Below are 23,269 nucleotides of genomic sequence, written 5' to 3'. Positions count from 1 at the left end.
GACATATTAGTATAATATAATTTCATTTAATTTGTTTTTAAGTCTGACTTTATGGCAGAAGCACTTGATTTGCGACCACTGTCTCCAAGCAACAGGACGCCTGCTGCACTGCGCCAACAGTGACGAGTCACCGTTGCAGATACAGACCGAATAAACGCGTTTTGTTAATCGAAAGTGTTCTGGGGGTAGATTTTTATGTAGTATTTTGATAGTGTAACCTGCCGATAGCATTTTCTGTGTTGTCGGCTTAATGACATACATACGGCAATTTAAGTAGCCACTTGCTCAGCTAACTGTATGCTAGCTAGAAGCTAATGCTACCTTCCATGGCTATCGGAATTACTGAGGCAGAGTTGAGCCTGAAGGCACATTTTTGATGTTCTAGTTCACTTTCGCCTTTGGTTTAAATGTCATCGCATAGCCACCGTGCTCAAACGCGTTGAGAGAGAGAGCTAAATACGTCGGTGTAAATCCCACCAGAAGGTATGACGCAATAGGACGGACCACATCACTAGTGACCGTCGTTTGATATTTACAGGGAGTACCTGAAGGCAGCAGATCTGTCCCGTCCCGCAAACTTAGCTAGCATTAGCCGGTAGGAGAACACCGCAGCATCAGCATCATCCACACGCACAATGAGATGAAACATTTACCCGCTTATTAGATTGTACGAGACGACGGTGAGGATTATCTCACAGACCAGAACAGTAAGTGTCATTTCTGTTGTTGGATGTGTGTCCTAGGAAATCTGAGGATTTTAATGTGACCTGAAAGCATCTGATGTTGATTCAGCAGGAGGGCAGAGGCACTCGGCCTACCCTAATCTGTGCCTCTACGGCATCCCATAAACGTACAGCATCTACCCGTATCATGTACAGTACATGGATGATCAGTCTCCTCTTTCAGCTCATACATAGTCACCAGTATGCTCTAACCTGTGATGCATTTAATAACAGAAAAACAAAACACAGGAACTTTGAATAGTAGTGAATGGCAAGTTCAGCCGCCAAGCAAAGTCTTTTACAATAAACTTCATTTTTTTTCTCAATGAAAATGTGTTTCTGAGGCATAACAACCAAATCATACTAAAGAAAGAAACAACATTTGTCTCAGTAGTTGGCCAAATTTATTATTTTATGCAGTGGTGCACAGTTTCACAACTGGTCCATTCCTTTTATCCAGCAATTTATTATCTGGGCTACAAAACGGTCCCTCAGACGCTATTGGCCCACTCTACTTACCTCACAAATAGTCCAAAACCTGAAAGCATTCAGTTTTGGAAGATCTACACAACACCCGCTGTCTTAAAAAGGCCCAAAACATCATAAAAGATAACTCACATCCTGGTTACTCCCTGTTTGACCTGTTGCCCTCAGACAGACGGTACAGAGCAATTAGTGTAAGGACTAATAGACTTAAACACAGCTTTTATCCAACTGCAATAACACGTCTGAATACTGCTACAAAAAAAATGCCAATCACGCCACTCTTGTATTAATCTATGTGCTGACTATGCGCAGAATGCTTAAAGGCAATTAAAATGGGTGCTAACTGCACAGTGATTTCAGCTCTAATTTGGCTATGATGATCAAACAGATGAAGGAATTTATTGTTGACTTGCTGCCTATTGTTTCCTGCCCTCTGTGTGTGTAGAGATGAGTCGCTTCTGTTCGGATAACAACAACTTTCCCTACGACAACAACGTCCTGGTTTTGGACATGGTGCTGGGCTCCCTGTGGGGTGTGCCCCAGCCCATAAACTGGGACAATGTGGCCAAGCTAGTACCAGGCTTTACTCCTAAGGAGGTAACTGGATCACTGGGTAACTAGAACCCCTTCATCCATCCTGCCTCTCCATCCATCCCATCCCGCCCATAGTTCGTTCCATGCTTTAGTAACAAGAGACCTGAATTTTTAATGAGAAATAATTCTGTGGCTCTGATGCAATTGTGTTGCAGTGTGCCCGTCGGTTTGAGGAGCTGAAGAGCATGGGGGGGTTTCCTCATGTGGATAACCAATGCAATGCCCTGATAGAAGGAAGCAGCTCCCCGTCAGACCTCCTCTCCACACTGTTGGACACTCGGGACATAGTGGAGAGAGGAAGCGGCCAGAGCAGCAGCAGCAAAGTTACAGGTCAGTTACTTTCACCCACAGATAAAACCTTCAATAAGTTTAATCAGCAGGAACTGGTTTTATCGATAGCTTTACTCATGTCTTTCAAACTTCACAGTGGACAGTACACAGTTCATTGTACATGGGGAGCAAGAGCTGTATGTGTGCGTTTAAACCCTGGGAACCACAAGCTCAGGCTTCAGACTGCTCGAAATATGCTGTTTCACACAGTTTCCTACACTTTTGGCTCTGCATGATGTCAGTGAGGGAGGATATACTAAGTTTGGTCATCTCAGGCACACAGTTCTGGCTGTGAGCACAGAAGCCCCACCCACCTGCTGTTCAAACCTTCTGTTTGCAAGAGGCAACCAATAATCTTTCAGACAGTGGATAAACTCGGGGGCTGCACCGTGAAATTAAAGAATAAAAACGCACCACAGGAAATGAGCGTAATAGGCAAACATAAGTATAATAATAACATAATTTATTGTCTTGTTACATACTACTAGAAAGTGCTGAGTAAATATGAAATTATGAAACCTATTTATATAATTTGACCACTTTTGGTCTTTATATATTTTCCTATTTTATGCTGGCTTCCTTCCACAGTCCAAAGACATGGGAAGCCATATATCTTTCTTGAACTGTCATCAAATAATGAGGAATGCTGTCCAGTTACTTCTGAGTGTCTCTCAAAAGTAACCAAAAATGTATAAATGTATAAAAATAGCTCCAATTCCTAAACAATGAATGTGATCCTGTTGTTAAACCCTCTGTAACTTAAGTCTGCATTTTAATTAGACCTGCTAGCTTGAGTTACAGAACCAATCAGATGGTGTATAGAGTCAAAAATACAAAAATCATCCAGATACTTATTCTGGATGTGATTTTATGTGTTACAGTATAATCGATTGGAATTACTATAAGCAGTTTAAATGTCATTCTACTCTAATCACAGGTTATATTTTAAGTTTAATCCTTTTTTTCTCTAAATTGAAAACTTCAACTAACATAAACACAAACACATAAACATTTTTTGAATAAGAGATTTCTTTTATGGGTTACATGATGGTGTAAGTTCCAGTACAGCTATTTAGCTTGCGGAAGTGCTCCGAGGCCCCTATGAAACACATAATTGAAAGACTCTAATAAATTAGAGGGGTGTAGTATGATTTTTGTTCTCATGCTGCATGACAACCTTACTTTTGTTTTGTTTTTTCCAACGTTTTTGTGTACAGGGTCCAAGTTGAAGTCCACAGGAAGAAGTGCTGCTGTGGAGAAGAAAGAGAAAGGAGTGTCAGCAGAGGAGGATGAAAAACCTCAGAAACCACGAGAGTACGCTGGGAGATATCTTTTCATACCACAGTGAACCGAGCTAAGAGAGATTCCTCACACATCCTTTGAAAATCGAATCTATAAACATGACTCCATCTTAAAGTGGAAATGTTTTCAGCGTTAATCACACACACCCTGTGGATGAATATGATTGAATATTATTTTGGCTTTTCCCTACAGTCCCAACATGGTCATCCATGTGTGCGATGAGACCAAGAACCTGAAGCAGGACTTCACTTGTCCCAGAGATCTTCTGGTCAAGGAGATGCGTTACTTTGCTGAATATTTATCTGTGGACCCCCAGAGGTGGGAGGAAGTTGACATCTCAGTCCACTGTGACGTGCAGATCTTTGACTGGCTTATGAACTACGTCAGGAGGAACTCAGCAGGAGAGGGAAACAAGGACAAACCCCGACTTGGTAAAAAGAAACAAGAACAGAAAACAATCAACATTATTACACATCCCTGAGCTGTCATTTACACCACCTGTGGCGCTTGATTTATTGGTCACTAAACGTGGTGTGTGTTTGGTGCGTCACTGGCTGCGTGTTCTGTGTTGTTTGTCGTTCGTGGGGTTTGCTTGGTTGGTCATGTGGTATTTGTCGGTTACAGAGCCCAGCAATGTGATCTCAATCCTGATCTCCTCCGAGTTCTTGAAGATGGACACGTTAGTAAGTGTTGTGACATGTGACGCAAGGTGTGGTGATGTGCATCGGGCCTTTTGTTTTTCAGCTGTGAACACATTTTCTTAGATATATCCAAAAAAAATGTTACAGCAAAGGTGCAAAAGTCTCACATTTGCCCAGTAAGGCGCAGGCAGTATGTAGAATGATAGTTCAAAGGTAACAATGGGTAATTGCTCCTAATCCACAAAAAAACAAGAGGCCTACACACAGAGCTTTGTTAAGTTAGTGTTGCATGAAAGTGCAGATGTTCTTTTGCCCCCGTGCAGTTACGGTAGCAGTGTTTTCTCACCACTACTCAGAAGAGCTAGAACTGCTAAAGAAGTGTTGACATGGTTTAGACGGAGCATTGTTGAAAGGACATTTCCCATTTTTGTTTGATGAGTGCTCTGTATATGCGTCTGGCTCAGGTGGAGGAGTGCATCCAGTACTGCCACAAGCACATGAGTGCCATTGTGGCTACTCCCTGCAACATGAACTGCATAAACAGCAACCTGGCCACACGGATCGCTGAACTCTTCAGCCACAATGAGGCCGACGACATCAGGGACAAAAAAGACAAGTTTAAAAGGTAAGAGGGGCGAGCTGCTTTGCTTATTCTCGGCACCGTATTTGTATTCTGGGTCTCTGTGAATACAAATATTTGGACAAAGCTGTGAATCAGCTTTGCATCATTTGCATTTCAAAATAATCCTTTTTTAACGCCGGGCCTCGGCGTGGACCCTCAGTTAGGGTTAGTCTTAATCTAAAACAAGCCATTTTAGCTTCTTACCCCTCCATTTGTGCTAACTGCTTCTGATTTGTTGCACATAGCAAACAGAAGGTTCGAACCGCAGAGAACATCTTCTTCTGCCATTAAATGCAGTTGTGTTTCAGTTCAAAATGAGGACTCAAATGCAGATAAGCAACACCAGGAACAACATGGAGACAGGGGATGGAGACAAATATATGCACTGAGACTTTGTAGGGAAATGGGACACAGGTAGGAACAGGTGGGACAGGAAAAAAGTAGGAAAAGACTGGGAATAAATCTACAAAAGATGCACAGGGAGAAGTGTAAAAAAGTAACTATAGCTGAGACAAATGAAGACCACAGGCAAAGAAAGATGTTAATTAAATAACCACGAACCAAAACTTAAACTCATTCAGCGCTGACTGAAGCCTGAGCTTTTGGTATGAGCATCTGCCAGTGTAATAGTATATTTCCTTGAATTCTCAATGATCACAGAGAAGTTAAAAGTTCTGTCAGTAACACTATGATGGCTGCAGCAGTTCAGCTGCAGACAGATGGTCTCTTTAAGCTCCACAGATTCGATGTAGAGAACAATGCAGTGACTTCTCTTTTTAGCCAGTTCAGTCTAAAGATCTAGGAAGTGTCAGACTTTTTTACATGATTCCTACGCTGAAGTTTTGTCAGGTTACAGTTTCTCCATATAACACCAATAAAAGAAATATTGCATGTGTTGCATTAAATAACTGAAGCACAAGCACAAAGGCTACTGTCACAAAAGCACCTGGTATAATTTTACTAAAGCAACAGTGGCTTATACTTTTATAACCTTTTATTAAGATATATGCAATATCAGCTCAAGTTTGATCCTTTCTTGTCTTTCACCCTCAAAGCAAACTGTTTCAAAAAAAAATTGAGCGTCTCTTTGACCCAAACTACCAGAACAGAGATTCACCGGGAAATGCCTCAACTCTGTACAGGTGAGTATAAGCTTTTTATTTTTGCATTGTGTTTCTTTTTATGCTCTGACATGTGTAGCGAGCATGTGAATATTCTCTGCTAATTTAATTTATATTCTTTGTCATCCTTGCATTTCATCCCAGGTGTGGTCTGTGCCTTAAGCTGTTGACCAAAGACACAGAGAGGAAAATTTCTTGTGTTCCGGGCAAAATCAATATTGACGCTCGTGGAGAAATCATCTATACACACACCAGGTATAGCAGCATGTTTTAATGGCTGTTTTAAACCTTTTACTTTAACCTTTTACTTGATTGGCTGAGTTCCTGATCACAGTGTGTGTGTGTGTGTGTGTGTGTGTGTGTGTGTGTGTGTGTGTGTGTGTGTGTGTGTGTGCAGACAGAAGAGTTGGGATGTGCACGAATACATCACAGGCCTGTATGAGGAGCTCAAGTCCTGGGTCTTGGTTTACTGGAGAATCTGGGGTACCATCAACTACCTCACCTGCTTCCGATGCCAGCAGGTTGGAGTGTTATAGTGTGTGTGTTGCACAAATGAGCAAAATGAATAATAAAGAGAAAGTGAACAGAGTAAGAGTGCGTGCAGGATATACTTTTAAAAATCATTTGTATGTGTGTGTGTGTGTGTGTGTGTGTAGGTGTTTGTATGTGCAGAGCTGACGCAGTGCAAGTACCACCCAGACAGCGTCCTGTACCCTGGCATGGGTACAGAGAGAGGCTGGCACGGTGCAGGAATATATCCGTGCTGCAACCAGCGGGTTCTCCGCTTTGACCCCACTGGGATACCAAAGGTATGCATGTGCGCACACACACACACACACACACACACACACACACACACACACACACACACACACACACACACACACACTCACACACACACACTTACCTATTCTAGGTGCAAGGTAATGCTTAATGCATTAATACTGCCTTTACTTTCTTAGGGCACCTTCACACTTGGAGTTCATTTAACACACATTTTATTGATAAAACAGGACAAGTAAATGTGAGGACATATAGATAGGCATAAGTCAGTTATAGGCATATCTCACTTAATCCATATTTATCCGATACCGATATACTTGTACAGCTCCTTAGTTCATCTTCGTCTAAAACAAGCTGTTCTGCCATCCTCTGTCCTTTACGGCAACCTTCTTCTGAGTGGCTGCCCCTCAAAAACAGCACTGACATCATTCAGAGGCAAGAGTAGGAGAAAGACTACTTGAATTGAGTGTGTAGATCAGGCTTAAGCCTGAACTTCTGGCTCACGGGAATTTCTCGTACATGCGTTGACATAGTTATTTGAAAATGAAATGCTTAATGCGAGCATCCACCACTGTAGTAGTATATGTTAGTGGAAAATAATTTACCCCCTTAAGCCTCTGAGTTCATATTAAAACCACTATGAAGTGGAGCAGTACTCTTTCACACTGAGCTGATGCTGCTTCTGCTGCATTGCTGTAGCATACAGCTGGTTCAACATGACCAGGATATCGTTCTATAATCTGGACTTGGTGGTGTTGGTAGCATCTGACTGATCTAAAAGTGGTGGTTCACAGGTCATGTGACTTTTCCCCAGAATGTTATTAAGAACTTTGTAGCAGAATGCTACACATGGTTGCACATCAGATCTCTGAAACTTTAAACTGGATCCATTTAAACATTAACCCTGTCATAAGTCATATAAAGATCTAAACTATAGCGCCCTATAAAGGCTCAAAGGTTACTGCCCCAAAGCCTAATAAATAAATTGTGGAAATTGCTTCATTTTGTCGGTAGATCAAAGTGAAATTAGTCTGACTGATTGAACAGAAATGCTTGGTGTGTGTCCTGTGTGCTAGTAGATGCGTTTTCCAATGTAGAAAGAGTCTCAGCAGCAGAGTAGAATACAGTATAAAAATATTTCTACAATTTACCAAATTACCATTGGAAGAATCAGTGAAAACTTGGGACTTCAAGACAATTTTAATGCAAAATCTGGAGAATAACCTGAGAGTAAGGATTAAATATGGAACAGAAATTAAGCAGACTCAGTCTGTGTACAGATGTGATATTAGCTCAGCAAACACTTCCAAGGCCACATCCCTCAGGTTTCCAATGTTGGCCCCCACAGTTTTGTGGTTACAGGCTAAAGACAGTTTTCGTCTCATTTGCGTGCACCTGTGACGTGGTGCATGTTAATTAAACACTGTGCAAGCAGTCTCATTCTGGCTGCAGCAGAGTTTGTTTGACATCTCTCTGATTGGTGGGTAAAATTGACAAACACCCAAATTTACCCTGCAGAAGAAATCCTGATCCAGTTTGCTCGTGTTTGTGTGTGTGTGCAGGGCTGTAAGACGCGGGATCACATAGTGAATGTGCCCGATGAGGAGAACTGTGACGAGGAGACTTCAGCCCAGACCCGAGTCCTCAATGACCTGCTGCTGCACAGAGATGCTGTGTGTGTGTCAAACTCTCCATCGGCAGAGGGGTGAGTGTGTGAGGATTCTTTCACAATGTTCTTTTTCATTGTGTGTGTTATCGATGCACTAATTGCAAATGTTCCTGTGTGTGTGTCAGTGCTGAGGAGAGCCAGTCCAGTGCAGAAAAAGTTCAGGACTGTGACGTTCTCTTGGAGCCAACAGTCCTCAGATCTCTGAGAGGAGATGGCAGCACCGTAAGTCGCACACTTCCCATTTCTCTGTGTGCTTCTGTCTGTCTGCCCTCAGCCTTTCTGTGTTCTTACTGTGTCTACTTTGTGTCTTTAACCAGTTTTCCCTTTTGAAAAACTGGAGTCTTCAGCTGGTAGGACACTCTTTTTTTCATGATATCTGCTTACTTTTTTAAAATGATTGAAAATTACAAATGAGGAACCTGCAAATGTTGCTTTAGACGAGAAAGAAGTGTGTGTCTAAAAGCCTTGACCTTTGCCCTTTCAGAGACAGCAGTCTCTTCTGTCAGAGGATGAGGAGTACACCACAGGGTCAGAGGTCACTGAAGACGAGGTTGGGGATGAAGAGGAACTCTCTAAGAAGCAAGGTGGAGAATTTATTCTTGTTTTCTTGCATCAGCAGGATCTCATTCTCTATTTCATACGGCTGAAGGGGAGCCTTGAAAGTGCTTAAAAAGTGTGTGTGTGTGTGTGTGTGTGTGTGTGTGTGTGTGTGTGTGTGTGTGTGTGTGTGTGTAAGAAAGAGAGACTGACAGAAGCTGAGCTTTATTCAAAGTGATTTAAAACAAACTGCAGCAATAAGGGCAAACTAGTGCACAATTATGTTTATGTGAGCGTTATTTTGTATGCATTTGTACAGTTCGATAACTGTGAGAGTACACTGAGAGCATTTAGCTCTAGTAACAGGCATTTGTACCAGTGAGCATGAAAAAGTAGGGCAAAGACCTAGTATGTAAGCACTGACTGGTATATGTGTGTGTGTGTGTGTGTGTGTGTGTGTGTGTGTCTGTGTGTGTGTGTGTTTTTATGCTCAAGTGAATGAATAAACGAGTCAGTTTTAAACAGTAGCAATTTAAACAGTAAAAGAGTAGCACTATATTTATAAAGAATTACAAACAACAATTATTTGATGCTCAAATTAATTAATTAATATCCAGTTTATTTCCAATTAGTTCCAAATTCATCTTGAATTCAATTCAATTTTATTGATATAGCAGCAAATCACACCATTAGTCACTTCAAGGCTGTATGTATTATTGTATGGTAGATGGTAGATGGTATTATTGTATGGTACAATAATACATACAGAGAACCCAACAATCATATGACCCCCTATGAGCAAGCACTTTGGCGACAGTGGGGAGGAAAAACTCCCTTTTAAAAGGAAGAAACCTCCAGCAGAACCAGGCTCAGGGAGGGGCGGCCATCTGCTGCGACCGGTTGGGGTGAGAGAAGGAAGGCATTTGTTGTAGGTCTGATCGAAGGACTGATGTGATGGTAAGTTGACTGCTGCTCCGCTTTGAATATTGAGTGATTAGTGAATAGATTTTAAGCCCAATTGTGCCTAAGTTTAAGACCATATTCATTGGTTGTTTTTGTTGTTGTTATTACTTTGGGCTTTTGTTCACAAGAATTGCTAGCTTCCCTAGAGTTTTGGACACCCAGACAATCAGATGATTGCTGAGAAAGCACAAGGTTTTTATACCCCTGTGCTATTCATGTTGGTGCAGGATGGTCTCCTAGAGAGGCCAGGGTTGAAAAAAGGGATGCTTCAGAACCTCTGAGGGTGTTATGCGCTGATTTGCATCCAAGGCCAACATCTGTTTGATTAGCCTGACAAGTAATTGTTGGCCATTTTCAGGTCCTCGCCTAACCTTCATTAGTTTTTCGAGGTCATCGAGACACTTAAGTTTTATATATCGAGTTTCCTTGGATTGATAATCTGTCTCGTATTGAAATTGTTCTTTGGTCTTAAATGTCCAGCGCTGTTTGTTGTAGTTATCTTCGATGAAATACCAATCAGTGTAGAAGCCAGAATCTAGGAGATGATCTGGTAGCTGACCCTGGGTTTCAGTTATGAATCTCAAAACATCATAATTGTCTTCCCCAGGATAGAGAGGCACCCCTGTAGCAAGCTCCACAGCTACCAGCCCCAGAGCCCACATGTCAATTGCTTCATCACATGGAATGCCAAGCATAACCTCGGGTGCACAATAACCAACCGTCCCCAGACTGTGACCAGGAATCAGTGCAGAAGCGGGACGTGCGAGGCCAAAGTCTATAACTTTGACTTTGACGGGAGACTCATGGCGATTCACAACCATTATGTTTCCAGATTTGAGGTCAGCATGCACTATTCCCACAGAACCCAGGTGGAACAGAGCATTTGCGAGCTGATGCAAAATGGGACTGAGTTCTCTTATTGGGAGACCCTGGTTTTTCCGGTCCCCTATGTAGTCCCACAGGCTTTGGTCGAGGAGTTCGAAATTTAAGCAAATACGCTCTCCATCGAGGAAATAGCCGTTCCATTCAACAATGTTGCACCTGTCTGGATCCAAGCGTCGCAGCTGCTCCAGGATGAAAATTTCCAGTTTTGCCTGTTGCTGAATTTTAGGGTTACCCTTGTTGACTTTGATAGCCACAGTTTGGTTGTTTTTTGTATTGCGACATTTGGTCACAACACCAAAGCCTCCTTCCCCAAGGAAAGCCTCTACCACGTGGTGATCTCCCAAAATGGTCCCTTCAGGTATTTCAAGATCACCTTCTGAGGAAGATGATATTTCAGAATCACCTTCAGAGGAAGATGATATTTCAGAATCATCTTCAGAGGAAGATGGGTTTGCTGAGGTGTTGACGTGTCCTTTTTGCTGAAATTCAACTGAGATTTGGAAACTGCAGTTGAATTTTTGCGATCCATGACTTTCCCAGTTTGAAGGCTGCTGAGAGAGCACAAGGTTTTCTCCCCCTGTGCTATTCATGTCAGTGCAGGGGGCTCTCCCTGAGAGGCCAGTGTTGAAAAAGGGATGCTTCAGAACCTCTGAGGGTGTTATGCGCTGATTTGCATCCAAGGCCAACATCTGTTTGATTAGCCTGACAAGTAATTGTTGGCCATTTTCAGGTCCTCGCCTAACCTTCATTAGTTTTTCGAGGTCATCGAGACACTTAAGCTTTATATATCGAGTTTCCTTGGATTGATAATCTGTCTCGTATTGAAATTGTTCTTTGGTCTTAAATGTCCAGCGCTGTTCGTTGTAGTTATCTTCGATGAAATACCAATCAGTGTAGAAGCCAGAATCTAGGAGATGATCTGGTAGCTGACCCTGGGTTTCAGTTATGAATCTCAAAACATCATAATTGTCTTCCCCAGGATAGAGAGGCACCCCTGTAGCAAGCTCCACAGCTACCAGCCCCAGAGCCCACATGTCAATTGCTTCATCACATGGAATGCCAAGCATAACCTCGGGTGCACAATAACCAACTGTCCCCAGACGGTGACCAGGAATCAGTGCAGAAGCGGGATGTGCGAGGCCAAAGTCTATAACTTTGACTTTGACGGGAGACTCATGGCGATTCACAACCATTATGTTTCCAGATTTGAGGTCAGCATGCACTATTCCCACAGAACCCAGGTGGAACAGAGCATTTGCGAGCTGATGCAAAATGGGACTGAGTTCTCTTATTGGGAGACCCTGGTTTTTCCGGTCCCCTATGTAGTCCCACAGGCTTTGGTCGAGGAGTTCGAAATTTAAGCAAATACGCTCTCCATCGAGGAAATAGCCGTTCCATTCAACAATGTTGCACCTGTCTGGATCCAAGCGTCGCAGCTGCTCCAGGATGAAAATTTCCAGTTTTGCCTGTTGCTGAATTTTAGGGTTGCCCTTGTTGACTTTGATAGCCACAGTTTGGTTGTTTTTTGTATTGCGACATTTGGTCACAACACCAAAGCCTCCTTCCCCAAGGAAAGCCTCTACCACGTGGTGATCTCCCAAAATGGTCCCTTCAGGTATTTCAAGATCACCTTCTGAGGAAGATGAGGAAGATGATATTTCAGAATCACCTTCAGAGGAAGATGATATTTCAGAATCATCTTCAGAGGAAGATGATATTTCAGAGGAAGATGGGTTTGCTGAGGTGTTGACGTGTTCTTTTTGTGGAAATTCAACTGAGTTTTGGAAACTGCAGTTGAATTTTTCTGATCCACGACTTATTTCAAGCTCATCTGAGCCAAAGGATGGGTTGGCTGACATGGTGTAACGTGTCTGCTTGTTTTGTGAATTGGTGAGAAACAAAACTGAACTTGGTTTGGTTTCTGTCATAAAATGCTCTCAAAACTTCTCGAAAGGGTTTTTGTTGCTGTCAGGTCAATGTCCGTTAAGCGATAAAGTACAATAGGTGGGCGCTCCTATTTATGTGTTTTGGGATCAAAGCAAAGTTGCCACGTCAGAAAGGATCAAAGCAAAGTTGCCGCATCACAAGGAATCAAAGCGTTCTAATATATGCGCGCATGCGCACACACGTGGTTGTTTGTGTAATGTTGTTCACACTAAGAATTTTAAAAGGAAACTGACAGTTACAAAACTTTTTTTCGTTTATTTGTATTTGTTTTGTTGTTGTTGTTGTTTTTTCTGCATACCATGTCCAGCTTTTCTGTATAAAGTAATGAAGAATCTTGGATTTGGTGCTTAAAACTTCGTGAAACTGTAACCGTATTTCATTCACCATAAATCACTATCTGATTTTGAATAGTTTTCTTATCAGATACAGAAGTCTAAAACCAACATTTCTCTGCCTGGGCTGCCTTGTAGCTCTGCACGTTGTCTCTTCAATGTGTGACCCCCTCCCTCCCCGAACAGTCGGGGGTGAGTGCACTAACGTGTCCGGTGTTGCCGTTTTAATGAGTGTTTGCTGGAAAACGAAAAATACAAGGAGTCTGCAAGATGGATTTGTACGTTTTCACAATGGGGGAGTTTGCGTAAGTGCTAGTAAATAATTTTCTCGAGTGTGTACGTTACACATGCTAATTTTGGAATTGTTTTTATTATTTTGCTAGCTAGCAAACTCCGGGATAAATGATTGAAATGTACTCAGTGTGATGCAATACGGTGCCGCTATTATAACAGTTAGTTATTGCAGGGTAATTTATGTAATATGCTGTGAATTTAACCAAGACTACACAGCAGTAGCAGTATTGCGAGTTACTTCCCCAAAGTGAACGCTTTAAACGTTAGCCCGATGCTTAACTAGCCAACTTAAGGCTTTCTGATTAAAGGCTAAAAGCGGCGTTGTCACCGAATAAATAGAATATTGATTATATTTTTGTGTATTGCTGCAGTTTTTTCAAGTATTAACTTGGTGCTTTTGGCAACCTTACGGGGAAATAATGGTAATATGGCTGATCCATATGGACACAAAGAATATAGACTTTTTTATGCTACCGAAGTTCCCTCGCTTTCATTCAAAATCTGTTTATCGTTAAACAACTTAAACATAATTGCCTCAAACTCACATTAAGGCCTGTGGGACACTATCAGCCACTGAAACAGTAGACAAATGAATATTTCATACCTTAAGGCTGCCTGTTTGTTTAAGGGAGATGAACAATACATTATAATTGTATATAATAATATCACAGATGATAGATTTAATAGGTTTTTGAAAGATGCTTGTGCATTCAAGTCTTATATGTTGAATTGAACCGAGTATGTCAACTGTTCAAAGCTTCTCCCAGTCAGTGCTGTTCTATGTGCCTGTCTTACTGTACATGATGTTATTAGCACAAACACTTTAAAGGTGATAATTTAGGACTTCAGCAACACAGACTGCAATGTAGTTAAGCATCTTACAGTTAGTTTTGAATGAATGAAAAAAGACAAGCAAACATCTGTCTCCTATTCTTTTGTGTCACGTAAGAAAGAAGCATAAATATCTGATGAGAAGACTTATTAATTTGGCCTTTCTCATGATCTGACTGAGGTGATGCGAAGTGAAATAGTCATCCTTTTTTGGTAATGTGCTGGAAAAGCTTGAAGATGGAGATTGATAGTGCTTACAAATTGCTTGAATGTCACCCTGAAAAAGGTGTATGAAGTAAAATCTGATTTTGATGCGTTCAGCACAAAATTTAGTCACACAGTCAGGACAACATCTGATTTACCTTCATTGGGAAACATGTTTAAAGCAGGAATTCAGTACATATTTTGTTTTTTGTACATATTTTTATAGATCTTTATGTTTATTAACTTTTTTTATTGTATTCTTATGTTTTTTTTTAATTCTATATATTTTATACATGTGTTACATTTACATTTTCATGTAGCTTTTTAAAAAAACATTTTTTTTGTATTTTGGTATCTTTACCTGTCTCATAAATTCAGGGCTACATCCTTTCTATAGACAAAGAGCTTATCTTGGAGCCTTCAGCTTCTTCTTTAGTACTTTCATAGGTGGATGTAGGAAGTAACAATAATATGTGATGATAATCTGTGATACATGAAATAATCTTATATTAATAGTAATAATGGATCTGTTCCTGTCAGGAAAATGCTTGTGCAGAGGTTTCATTGTCCTTATTACCACCACAGCTCTGCCTCGCAGTGACAGTTTAGTTGCAGTTTCGAGGCTCATTTGTGTACCAGCATAAAGACTTTCCTCGCAGTGAGCTGTGATCTCAACTACTGAGCTGATCCATGCTATAGTTACAGCTGGATATTTTTTTCTCTTTCGTAAAGTGTTTTCATTAAACAGACTCATTCATTATTAATTGTTTTACATATTTTGTCTTTTACGTAAACAAAACACTGCTAGAATTAAAGTACTAGAAACAATTAAAATACACTGTAATTAGTACTTTTAACAATTTGATAGATGCCTTTTATTATATTTTTAACATCAGCATGTTGAAGGACTTGTTTAGAAGAGAGTGCTAATTTATATGCTAAAATATGTTTTTCTTTTTGGCCAAGTTAGTGAAAACACTTTATTATCCTCTAATAGATTTTTTTAAATGCTTGGTGATCATAGTACCCAAAACTAGCTGCATCAGGTAGTACTTCTGAGAGGATCAGAAGTCCCAGGTATACTGGTATTGGGTGTTGCAGCTGTAGGGATGACTCTTTCTGAAGCCTCAAGCTGACTGTTTCCTCTCAGATGTAAAAGGCTGATGATTTACAAAACAGACACTGCGTCGTTCAAATAGATGAGGCTCATCATAAAATAAGAGATACTTTACTCTCTGAGCATTGTTTCTAGTGTCCATTCATCCATTTAGTTTACTCTGGTCTTAATAAAGAGCTTAAGAAGAGATATTGTTAGAACTTAGAAATAGGAGGAGCAATTCAGACGTTAAGTTTTTAATACGAATCGCTGGACAGAAAAAAGTGGCACACCTATTCGTCTTCAAAACAGGTTTGACTGACAGCTTAGAACACAAGATGCTGAAACTTTACATACATGGCTGTTACATACTGGGCTGAACTGGCAGCTTATCAGAAGTAGCTTTTGATGTTGGCAGTGTGAGAGCTGAAAAACCCAAAGTCATCCTATTTTCATCACTGACTGGTTTTAATCACGTGATGGCTTCATGTTACCATGTGCTCTGACTAATGATCGCATAATGTTATGCTTACTCATTTCCTTTAACCCGACAGTCCTGCAATCCTCTCGTCACCGAGCGCCTCTAAGTGATTAAAGCAAAATGAGGACACTTGACGAAACACGATCTATTCATAGCACATCACCGCTGTTCCACCCTCATCTCCACCACCATCTCCACCACCTCATCTATTTTTAACATTTCATTGTCAGTCCTCACAGCTTAAGAATGGAAACTGAAGGCATTTCTCTTTTCAGCCTGCAGATGGCGCTGCAGTCCTTCACTACATCTCATCCTGTTTTTCTGTTTTCCAGCTGCTAAGAAGGCCAAAAAGGCTCACAGACCTCTGAAAAAACAGCTGTCCTCGCCAAACTTCCAACGCAAAGAAAAATCTGAGAAAGTGAGTCAGCAGTTTCATGAATATTTCACTGCGGCTCCTTAGTGGAGTCAAACACGGCAGAGTTCAACCCAAATATCTGACACATCTTATCTGTAACCTACAACAGGATGAATTGTTTTTAGCTGGGTCTTATAAATAACTGAAATGCCCTAAATATGGATACAGAACTGACTTTGTAGCATTTTGGTGCATATCTGATATTAGTAGACATCCTACAGGAAAAAGCTGGATTTATTATTGATACTCCACAATATCTTATTGTGTGTCCATAAAAAGATCTCACACACTGACTTATACTTCCTTTTAGATATTCTGTCATAATTGTTGCTTATCTTTTTTACTTCAATTTTACAACATTCATTATTTTGTCTTCAGAATGTGCTTTTTTTCCTCCCTCAGTCACAGACCAGGGACAACACGCCTTTCACGTGAGTAGATCTACATGTTTATCCTACTTACAAATTTGCTAAGCAGTAGCTGTGCATTGAAGTTTAATTCTTTAAAATGTAGCTGGAGCTAATATAAGGGTTCAGCACTTTGTATTAATCACATTCATAGACTGTATAGAAAAGATGGATGAAGCCACCATGTTCTCAGTAACTTGTTGTTGAAGTCCTGTTGTGAGGGGTGTGTCATTGCCTTTACAGTCTTGGTGTTTTAAAACTGGGCGTGGCTCCGACTGAAACAGAATTCATGTTGCCACATCTGTGTTTGTTTGCATATTTGGCTAGAAGGAATAAAGCATTATGGGTATTCAAGCTATCCAGACTTCACTTCAATTAAAAATTTCTTTGTCTAGCATGACTCGGATCTTGTCTGTGGCAGAAGAGCCACAGAGAACGATAGTAGCCCATAGACCAGCTGGTGCCCTCTGGTGATGGTAAACAGTTACAACAGGTAAACCAGTCCTGGGTAGAAACCAGTGGATCCCCTGAGCTCAGCTTTTAGGGTTTTCCATTAGGTGGTAGTTAAGGCCATATCATACCGTTCACAGTAATACTGGTATAATGTTGGGCAACGATAAGAAAATGGAATACCGCGATAGAATTTGGGTAAAACGCACATGCGCAGTGCCTTTGTTTTCATACGCACATGGCGGAAAAAGCATGGCAGCGACGGAGAATGAGGGCGAAAGCGATCGTTGAATGAAACGGATGAACCAGAACTGTTTGTAAAAATGCTGCAAATTCAGTGTGGAACTGGTTTAGCTTTCGTCCGTCAGATACACAACAAAGCACTATTTTTGGTAGCGCATGCTAGCGGGCCGTCGTTATTACCGTGTTTTTTGGAAAATACTGCACACTTAAAATCAATCCTTTGATTTTTCTGGTTGTGTTTACTGACCTCGAAACGATTTTATGTAGACGGCGCTCGAAAATCTGTCAAATGTTTTAGTACGACTTTGCTAAGCTACGACGCCGCACCGCTTGATGGATTGTCGGAGCATTACGGCTATCGTAGGCGGAGCCTCGCAGAGTGATGCGTACTGTGCTTCAACATAATATTACCGTATTGTGTGTGTATAACCTCTTTTAAGTTTTGTGGATATTATACATGGTTATGCTGAGGATATGTCGGCCAGTTTCCACTGGAAATACCTTTTGGTTAAACTGTCAGCAAGAAATTTTGCACTGTTAAATTTTTATATAACTTTAATGCACATAAAAAACAGCTGCTTGTTTAAGTGAAAATACATTGATTTTTTTTCCACTAATAAAGTTGTGGAGTTGTAAAGTATTTTGTCTAGTGTCAATTATATCGTCAGTTATATCGTTATTGCAAATTTTCAAATATATATCGTGATAAATATTTTTGGTCATATCGCCCTGCTCTAGTGGTAGTACTTGGTACCAGGTAATGTTTTTGTAGTTTCTCAGCCGAGTTTCCAAGTGATCCAAATCAATTTGAAAACAGACATCAACAGACTGCATGCCAGTCAGTGGCTTCAGACTCCTTCACAAAAATCAAAACTGACATTTTTGAAATCCGGCAGTGAGGGAAATAGCGACACAAAACCCACCTCCGACCTTCAGCCCAACCAGTCTGGTTTTAACATTAGAACTTTCTTTTTTGATAAGGCTTATGGTCAGGGCTGGATCAAGTGACCCAGAATCCTACCTTAGTTACCCTGCAATAGGCTTAGGCTCTTGGGGTTTCTCATGATGCACTGTTTCTACTTTACTCGCCTCTTTGCACTCTCTGTGTTTATACACCCCTCTGCATTTAATTCTTAGTTATTATCAATCTAAGCTGTCCTCCATAGTTTCTTCTCTCCTGCCTCATGCCCAGCCAGTGGTGGCAGATGGCCCCGCCCCTCCCTGAGCCTGGTTCTGCCGGAGTTTTCTTCCTGTTAAAAGGGAATTTCTTTCTTCCCACTGTCACCAGGTGCTTACTTGAAGGGGGTCATTTGATTGTTGGAGTTTTCTCTGTATTATTGTAGGATATGCCTTACAGTATAAAGTGTCCTGAGGCCACTGTTGTTGGGATGTGGTACTATATGAATAAAGTTTAATTTTAAGTTGATATAGTGACTGTTCTGAGACACATTAGTCCCAGTCAGTAATCATTTTGCCATCTTCATGTGGAAGTTAGCAGGATCTGACTTCTGGTAGCAAGAATGTCAACAGCAACTGGTCAGAGGTGTGTTGCGGTGTTTTGTTTTGAAATGTTTCTCCTTCAGTCTGCGTTTGCGCCATGTTTACTGCATGTGGGAAGGCGCTCTGTGTCCTGATTGGTTGTCGTCACAGGCACAAGTTATTTTGACTTAGGAGTTACAGGTAAGGTGTGGAGAATCAGGTCAGGACATTGTCCTTGGCTGCCTGTTCTCACACTTAACTGGAGATAGTCCCCTTAAGCTGGGTACTCACCCTGGGAAATACTCTGTGGTTAAGGGGAAGCTGCTCCTTTTCAGTGCCTGTTTGTTCCATGTGGGGCTGAAAGTGTACGGCACCAACCTGATATAACAACATAATCTGAACGAATTTCTCTGCTGTAAATCTGGATCAATAACATTGATTGAAAAAACGTATAATCTATTTCTCGTGTTTGCTGTTTGAAGTTAACTGGTGCTCGCTCTGTGGGTGTTTGTGTGTGTTGTAGAGTAAGCGTCCAGAAGAGTAAGTGGGACAGCTCTCGCTCTATGCGCTACAACCAGGACGCTCAGCGAGAGGAAGGTAAAGGAGGACTCATTGATGCTTTTCTATTTTAAGCCACTGAGTCAGACTACGTTCTTTCAGTCTTGCATTAACCACTTTCTTTGCATGTTAACCAGACCAGCGCCGCATGGTGGAGATCATTGGCTACCTGACAAAGATGAGGTTTGGAGACCAGGAACAGAGTAAATCCAAGGATACTAAAGAGGTGGCTGTTTATTTACTGTACACCTAAAATGAGATTGATTGTCAGGGTGCAGGAAATGTGACTTTGACCAGGATTTATTGTCTTTCTTCACATCATGTGGTCAAGATTGGTGCTGAGCTGTCAGACCTGCTGTCCTTGTTTTTGCAGCTGCCTCATGTTGGATTGTTTTTCTTCCGGACTCTCTCTCTCTCTCTCTGTGTGTGTGTGTGTGTGTGTGTGTGTGTGTGTGTGTGTGTGTGTGTGTGTGTGTGTGTGTGTGTGTGTGTGTGTGTGTGTGTGTGTGTGTGTGTGTGTGTGTGTGTGTGTGTGTTACAGCCTGCAGGGGGGATCTACTCCAGACTTGAAGTGCAATTTAGGAGCTCCTCTCAAGTCAGACAGAGTTCAGAAAAGACACCCAGGTACATTTACAGTGTTACACACACCCTGGTGTCTCACTCAATAACTAAGCACTTTTTTCTTTCTTTACCTCTGCAGGTCTAAAACACGCTACGCTCAAATCCGAACAACATAAAGAAGCTAATGGGGGAAAAAGGCAGTGGAGCTGCTAAATAGACCAGCATTAAACCCGATGAAGAGGACAGAGACTCGCTCCTCAACCCCAGCACTTGTCAGCCCACCCGCCCCTGCTTAACTCAGGTGACTATGTATGGATCACCGTCAACCACATCTCCTTTCACTCGGCCCACTGTGTGTTTGTTCAGCTGCATCCAGTCCACAAAAACAGCAGAACTGTGGACCCATCTCGGCTCATTAGAAATGCACTTTGACTTTCCTCAGTGTTTCTTTAAAGACGAACAGGTGGGGATTTCTACAGAAGGCAACAGGAGAAATGTATGGAAGTCCACTCATGCCAGTGGGAAAAGAAAAAGTCATTTGTATTTCAGAAAATATTTCATAGCAATGACAAACATGTATCTTATTGTAAAATACATAGTTTCTGTCTGTCCACCAACTCCTACACAATCAGGAGTTAATCAACCAAACTTGGCACACAGGTACATCTTAGGCCCCTATAAGTTCTTACCTATATCAGATACTATGGTGTAATCACATTACACAACTACCTACTGACCAACTAAAAGGACACACTTTGTGTTTATGCACCTATCTCACCTTATACAAGCATTGTATCATTTCAGTTTCACAACAGTAGCATCTCATTTACATCAGATGTTATAGTTGTGAATATTTTGATATGCAATATCATCGTGTTGCTTGGCAACCACCTGGTAACAGAATAAAAATACATTTATGTAGTAGAGCAGGACATGGGATGTAGTAGTAAAGGTAAATTTAAAAAAGAAAGAAATTACAAAAATGCCACAACAGAAAAAAAGTTTTGATATTAAAAAAAAAAAAAGGGGAAAAAAAGCATAAATCAAATTGACTTGAACTGAAGAAAAAAACTACATCAGGATACTGGAAAACATGTGTGTCTAAAGCTCCAGTGACATTTTTTTAAATGCTAAATTGAGATCAAATTTAATTTTGAGGTTAAGAAGTAAAATTGAGATAAATGTATTGTATGTTATATGAAAATCGGTCAAAAAGATGTCATGAGAAAAACTTATGAAAAAAGAAAAATCATTTTCTTAAACTGGCACTGATTATCTTCCTGGATGGCTAATTGAAGATGTTGACATCTTATTTCCACCATAGTGGAAGGTCAGACGTGTCGCATGGAAATTTTACTGCATCAACTGAAATTTACACCCAGCCTTACATTTACACTGTAATTCTGCCTGCGTTCTGTGTAAAGCTCATTCTGTAGGTGAGAAGGATGCCACATTTGTTCCACCAAGTTCTGGTAGAGATGTAGTTCTAGTCTTTCCTGTGTTTACTGGAACGTGACTGTGCCATGTACCACACCTAGGCCAATAAAATACAAGTGGCTAAATCCATTCAGAGCCTTATGTGAACTTTTGTTTCTGGTTTATATCCACTGGGTGGCAGCAAATCACACTGGGGGAATAACTATGGATTCCCAAGACACAACCTTTGCCCCAGTTTCACCATGACCTTTCACCTCTCCAACAATCTACCAGGTGAAAAATACGCACTTGATTGGTTCTCAGCTTTAGCAAAGAGTGTTAGTGTTGTTTCCTGTATGAAAAGAAGCCAGAGCAGTTTGTGGAAACTGAAAGTCCCAGAGAGGGCTGGTATGTGCCACTTGATTCGGGGTCACGCCGCTCCTCTCTGCATGAGAGGCACTGACCAATAGGCGTGCTAACCTGGCTCTTCCTGTAAGACTTACTCACAGGGGTATTAATAACCCTGGCTGCTCATAACACAGACCCAGAGCAGGGCTTAACGGGGCATAAAGCGTAGAGGGGGTGATGTGGGCTTTTTTTTTTTCTCCCTGTGGGCGGGCGCTACCCCAGCTGTTCTATCTTCTCCTCAACAGCAGATGCCAAGAATGGCTGAGGATGTGGATCTGGGTCAGGAAGGGGGGGTGGGGGAGTCCTGTTACAACTGGACTGAATTATGGTCCCACAGAGATAAAGAGATGGTTGGACACGAGAGCATCAAAGCAAACACGCCAAACTGACAGAGATGCTCAGTGTGCCAAGACCTGCAGAACTAAAATGTTACTGCTGCAGATTCCTCTGAAGCCTGGCTCTGGGACACAAGGAAATGAAAAGTTGAGTGAAATTAGAATTCCATCTCCCTCTCTGGTTACATCAGAGCTGACAAGATTGTTGGGATTGCGTAAGACGAGCGTTTCAACTTTCAATGGCACGGCGTCAGCATAACCTTTAATCTAATACCAGTATGTTAACAGGGATTAGTGGAGGAGTCCACTTACACAGCAGCAACCTTGGCTAAAGATGCCCAGGCGGAAACTGTTGGATGTCGCGTTGCCTGCGTGACGGATGCCATCCATCATCACTGAGCTTTCCTTTTAGGATTTGTGTTTTCAAACCTTTTCAAAGCACGCTCCTCTTCACACGTAGATGTATGCATCTAACAGGAGATGGGACAAAATAGTCACTATGCTTAACGACCATGTGGTCAGAAATCATTTTCCAGAGTTGATTAACAGTGCATCAGGTCAAAGCGCAACAAACCTGTTTAGGTTGGCTTTAGTTTCACACAACAAATCTGACACAAGATGTCTTCTACTCCAGCTGCCATGTGGCAAATAGTCTTTTATAGTAAGTGAAAGCGAAAGCAGCCTGCACTGTAGGAGGTGGGGTTGGACAAGTAAACACAAGTTCTCAGAGTTGATGACTCAATCAGCTCACAACTGAATTCGGCACAACGTCAGTGTCATTGTTCAACTGTTGACACAAGAAAAAGCTAGTGAGCAAAGCTCTCACTAACAAAGGCTGTATGTTACAATGTTAGGTTAGGTTTAGAGTTTAGTCAGCTATGGCAGCGATGACTTAAAATTCAACAGAAAAAGCCTGCTGTATCGTAACACGATAAAGACTGCATTCTTACTCAGTGTTGATCAAGGCCAACACTGAAGTCTTCAGACACACAAACAATATCTGCTCATATAAAACTCGAGTCTCTGCTGTGGAATGAAGAGATCTGAGCGAAGGCAGGATTATAAAATTCTCACCTTTAATCAGTTCAAAAAGTTCACAACAAATGTAACACCTTGAGAAGGGAAATCTGCCATTAGAGATTGGATGCTTATTTGGA

The 23,269-nt window shown here is 41.4% G+C and overlaps 1 protein-coding gene across 2 annotated transcripts; it reads left to right on the top strand.

The window, feature by feature from the left end:
- The first annotated feature begins 95 nt into the window (after nt 1-95).
- Nucleotides 96-21,519, top strand: sanbr (SANT and BTB domain regulator of CSR). Of its 2 annotated transcripts, none has more exons than XM_080869062.1 (21): nt 96-707; nt 1,654-1,805; nt 1,958-2,132; nt 3,350-3,446; nt 3,627-3,865; nt 4,059-4,117; nt 4,540-4,700; nt 5,753-5,839; nt 5,963-6,073; nt 6,216-6,339; nt 6,475-6,627; nt 8,164-8,306; nt 8,396-8,492; nt 8,588-8,620; nt 8,755-8,854; nt 16,173-16,258; nt 16,658-16,686; nt 19,358-19,431; nt 19,530-19,618; nt 19,934-20,016; nt 20,093-21,519. In XM_080869062.1, the coding sequence occupies exons 2-21, from the start codon at nt 1,656-1,658 to the stop codon at nt 20,127-20,129; spliced, it is 2,127 nt and encodes a 708-aa protein (XP_080725188.1). In that variant the 5' UTR covers nt 96-707; nt 1,654-1,655; the 3' UTR covers nt 20,130-21,519. The 2 variants fall into 2 exon arrangements, with proteins under 2 accessions (XP_080725188.1, XP_080725187.1); XM_080869061.1 differs by having other exon boundaries at nt 16,634-16,686.
- The last annotated feature ends 1,750 nt before the right edge of the window (nt 21,520-23,269 follow it).

This window comes from Rhamphochromis sp. 'chilingali', assembly GCF_963969265.1.
Source record: "Rhamphochromis sp. 'chilingali' genome assembly, chromosome: 20".
Lineage (NCBI taxonomy): Eukaryota > Metazoa > Chordata > Actinopteri > Cichliformes > Cichlidae > Rhamphochromis > Rhamphochromis sp. 'chilingali'.
The sequence above is the reverse complement of the archived record's forward strand: the minus strand, read 5'-3'. Positions and strand labels throughout refer to the sequence as shown.

Bases quoted from the DNA above. Each gene is read 5' to 3' on its own strand.
- sanbr (XM_080869061.1), top strand. From the start codon at position 1,656: ATGAGTCGCTTCTGTTCGGATAACAACAACTTTCCCTACGACAACAAC. The intron at 5,840-5,962 runs GTGAGTATAAGC...ATTTCATCCCAG, and splicing joins AATGCCTCAACTCTGTACAG to GTGTGGTCTGTGCCTTAAGC. The intron at 8,621-8,754 runs GTAGGACACTCT...TTGCCCTTTCAG, and splicing joins AAAACTGGAGTCTTCAGCTG to AGACAGCAGTCTCTTCTGTC.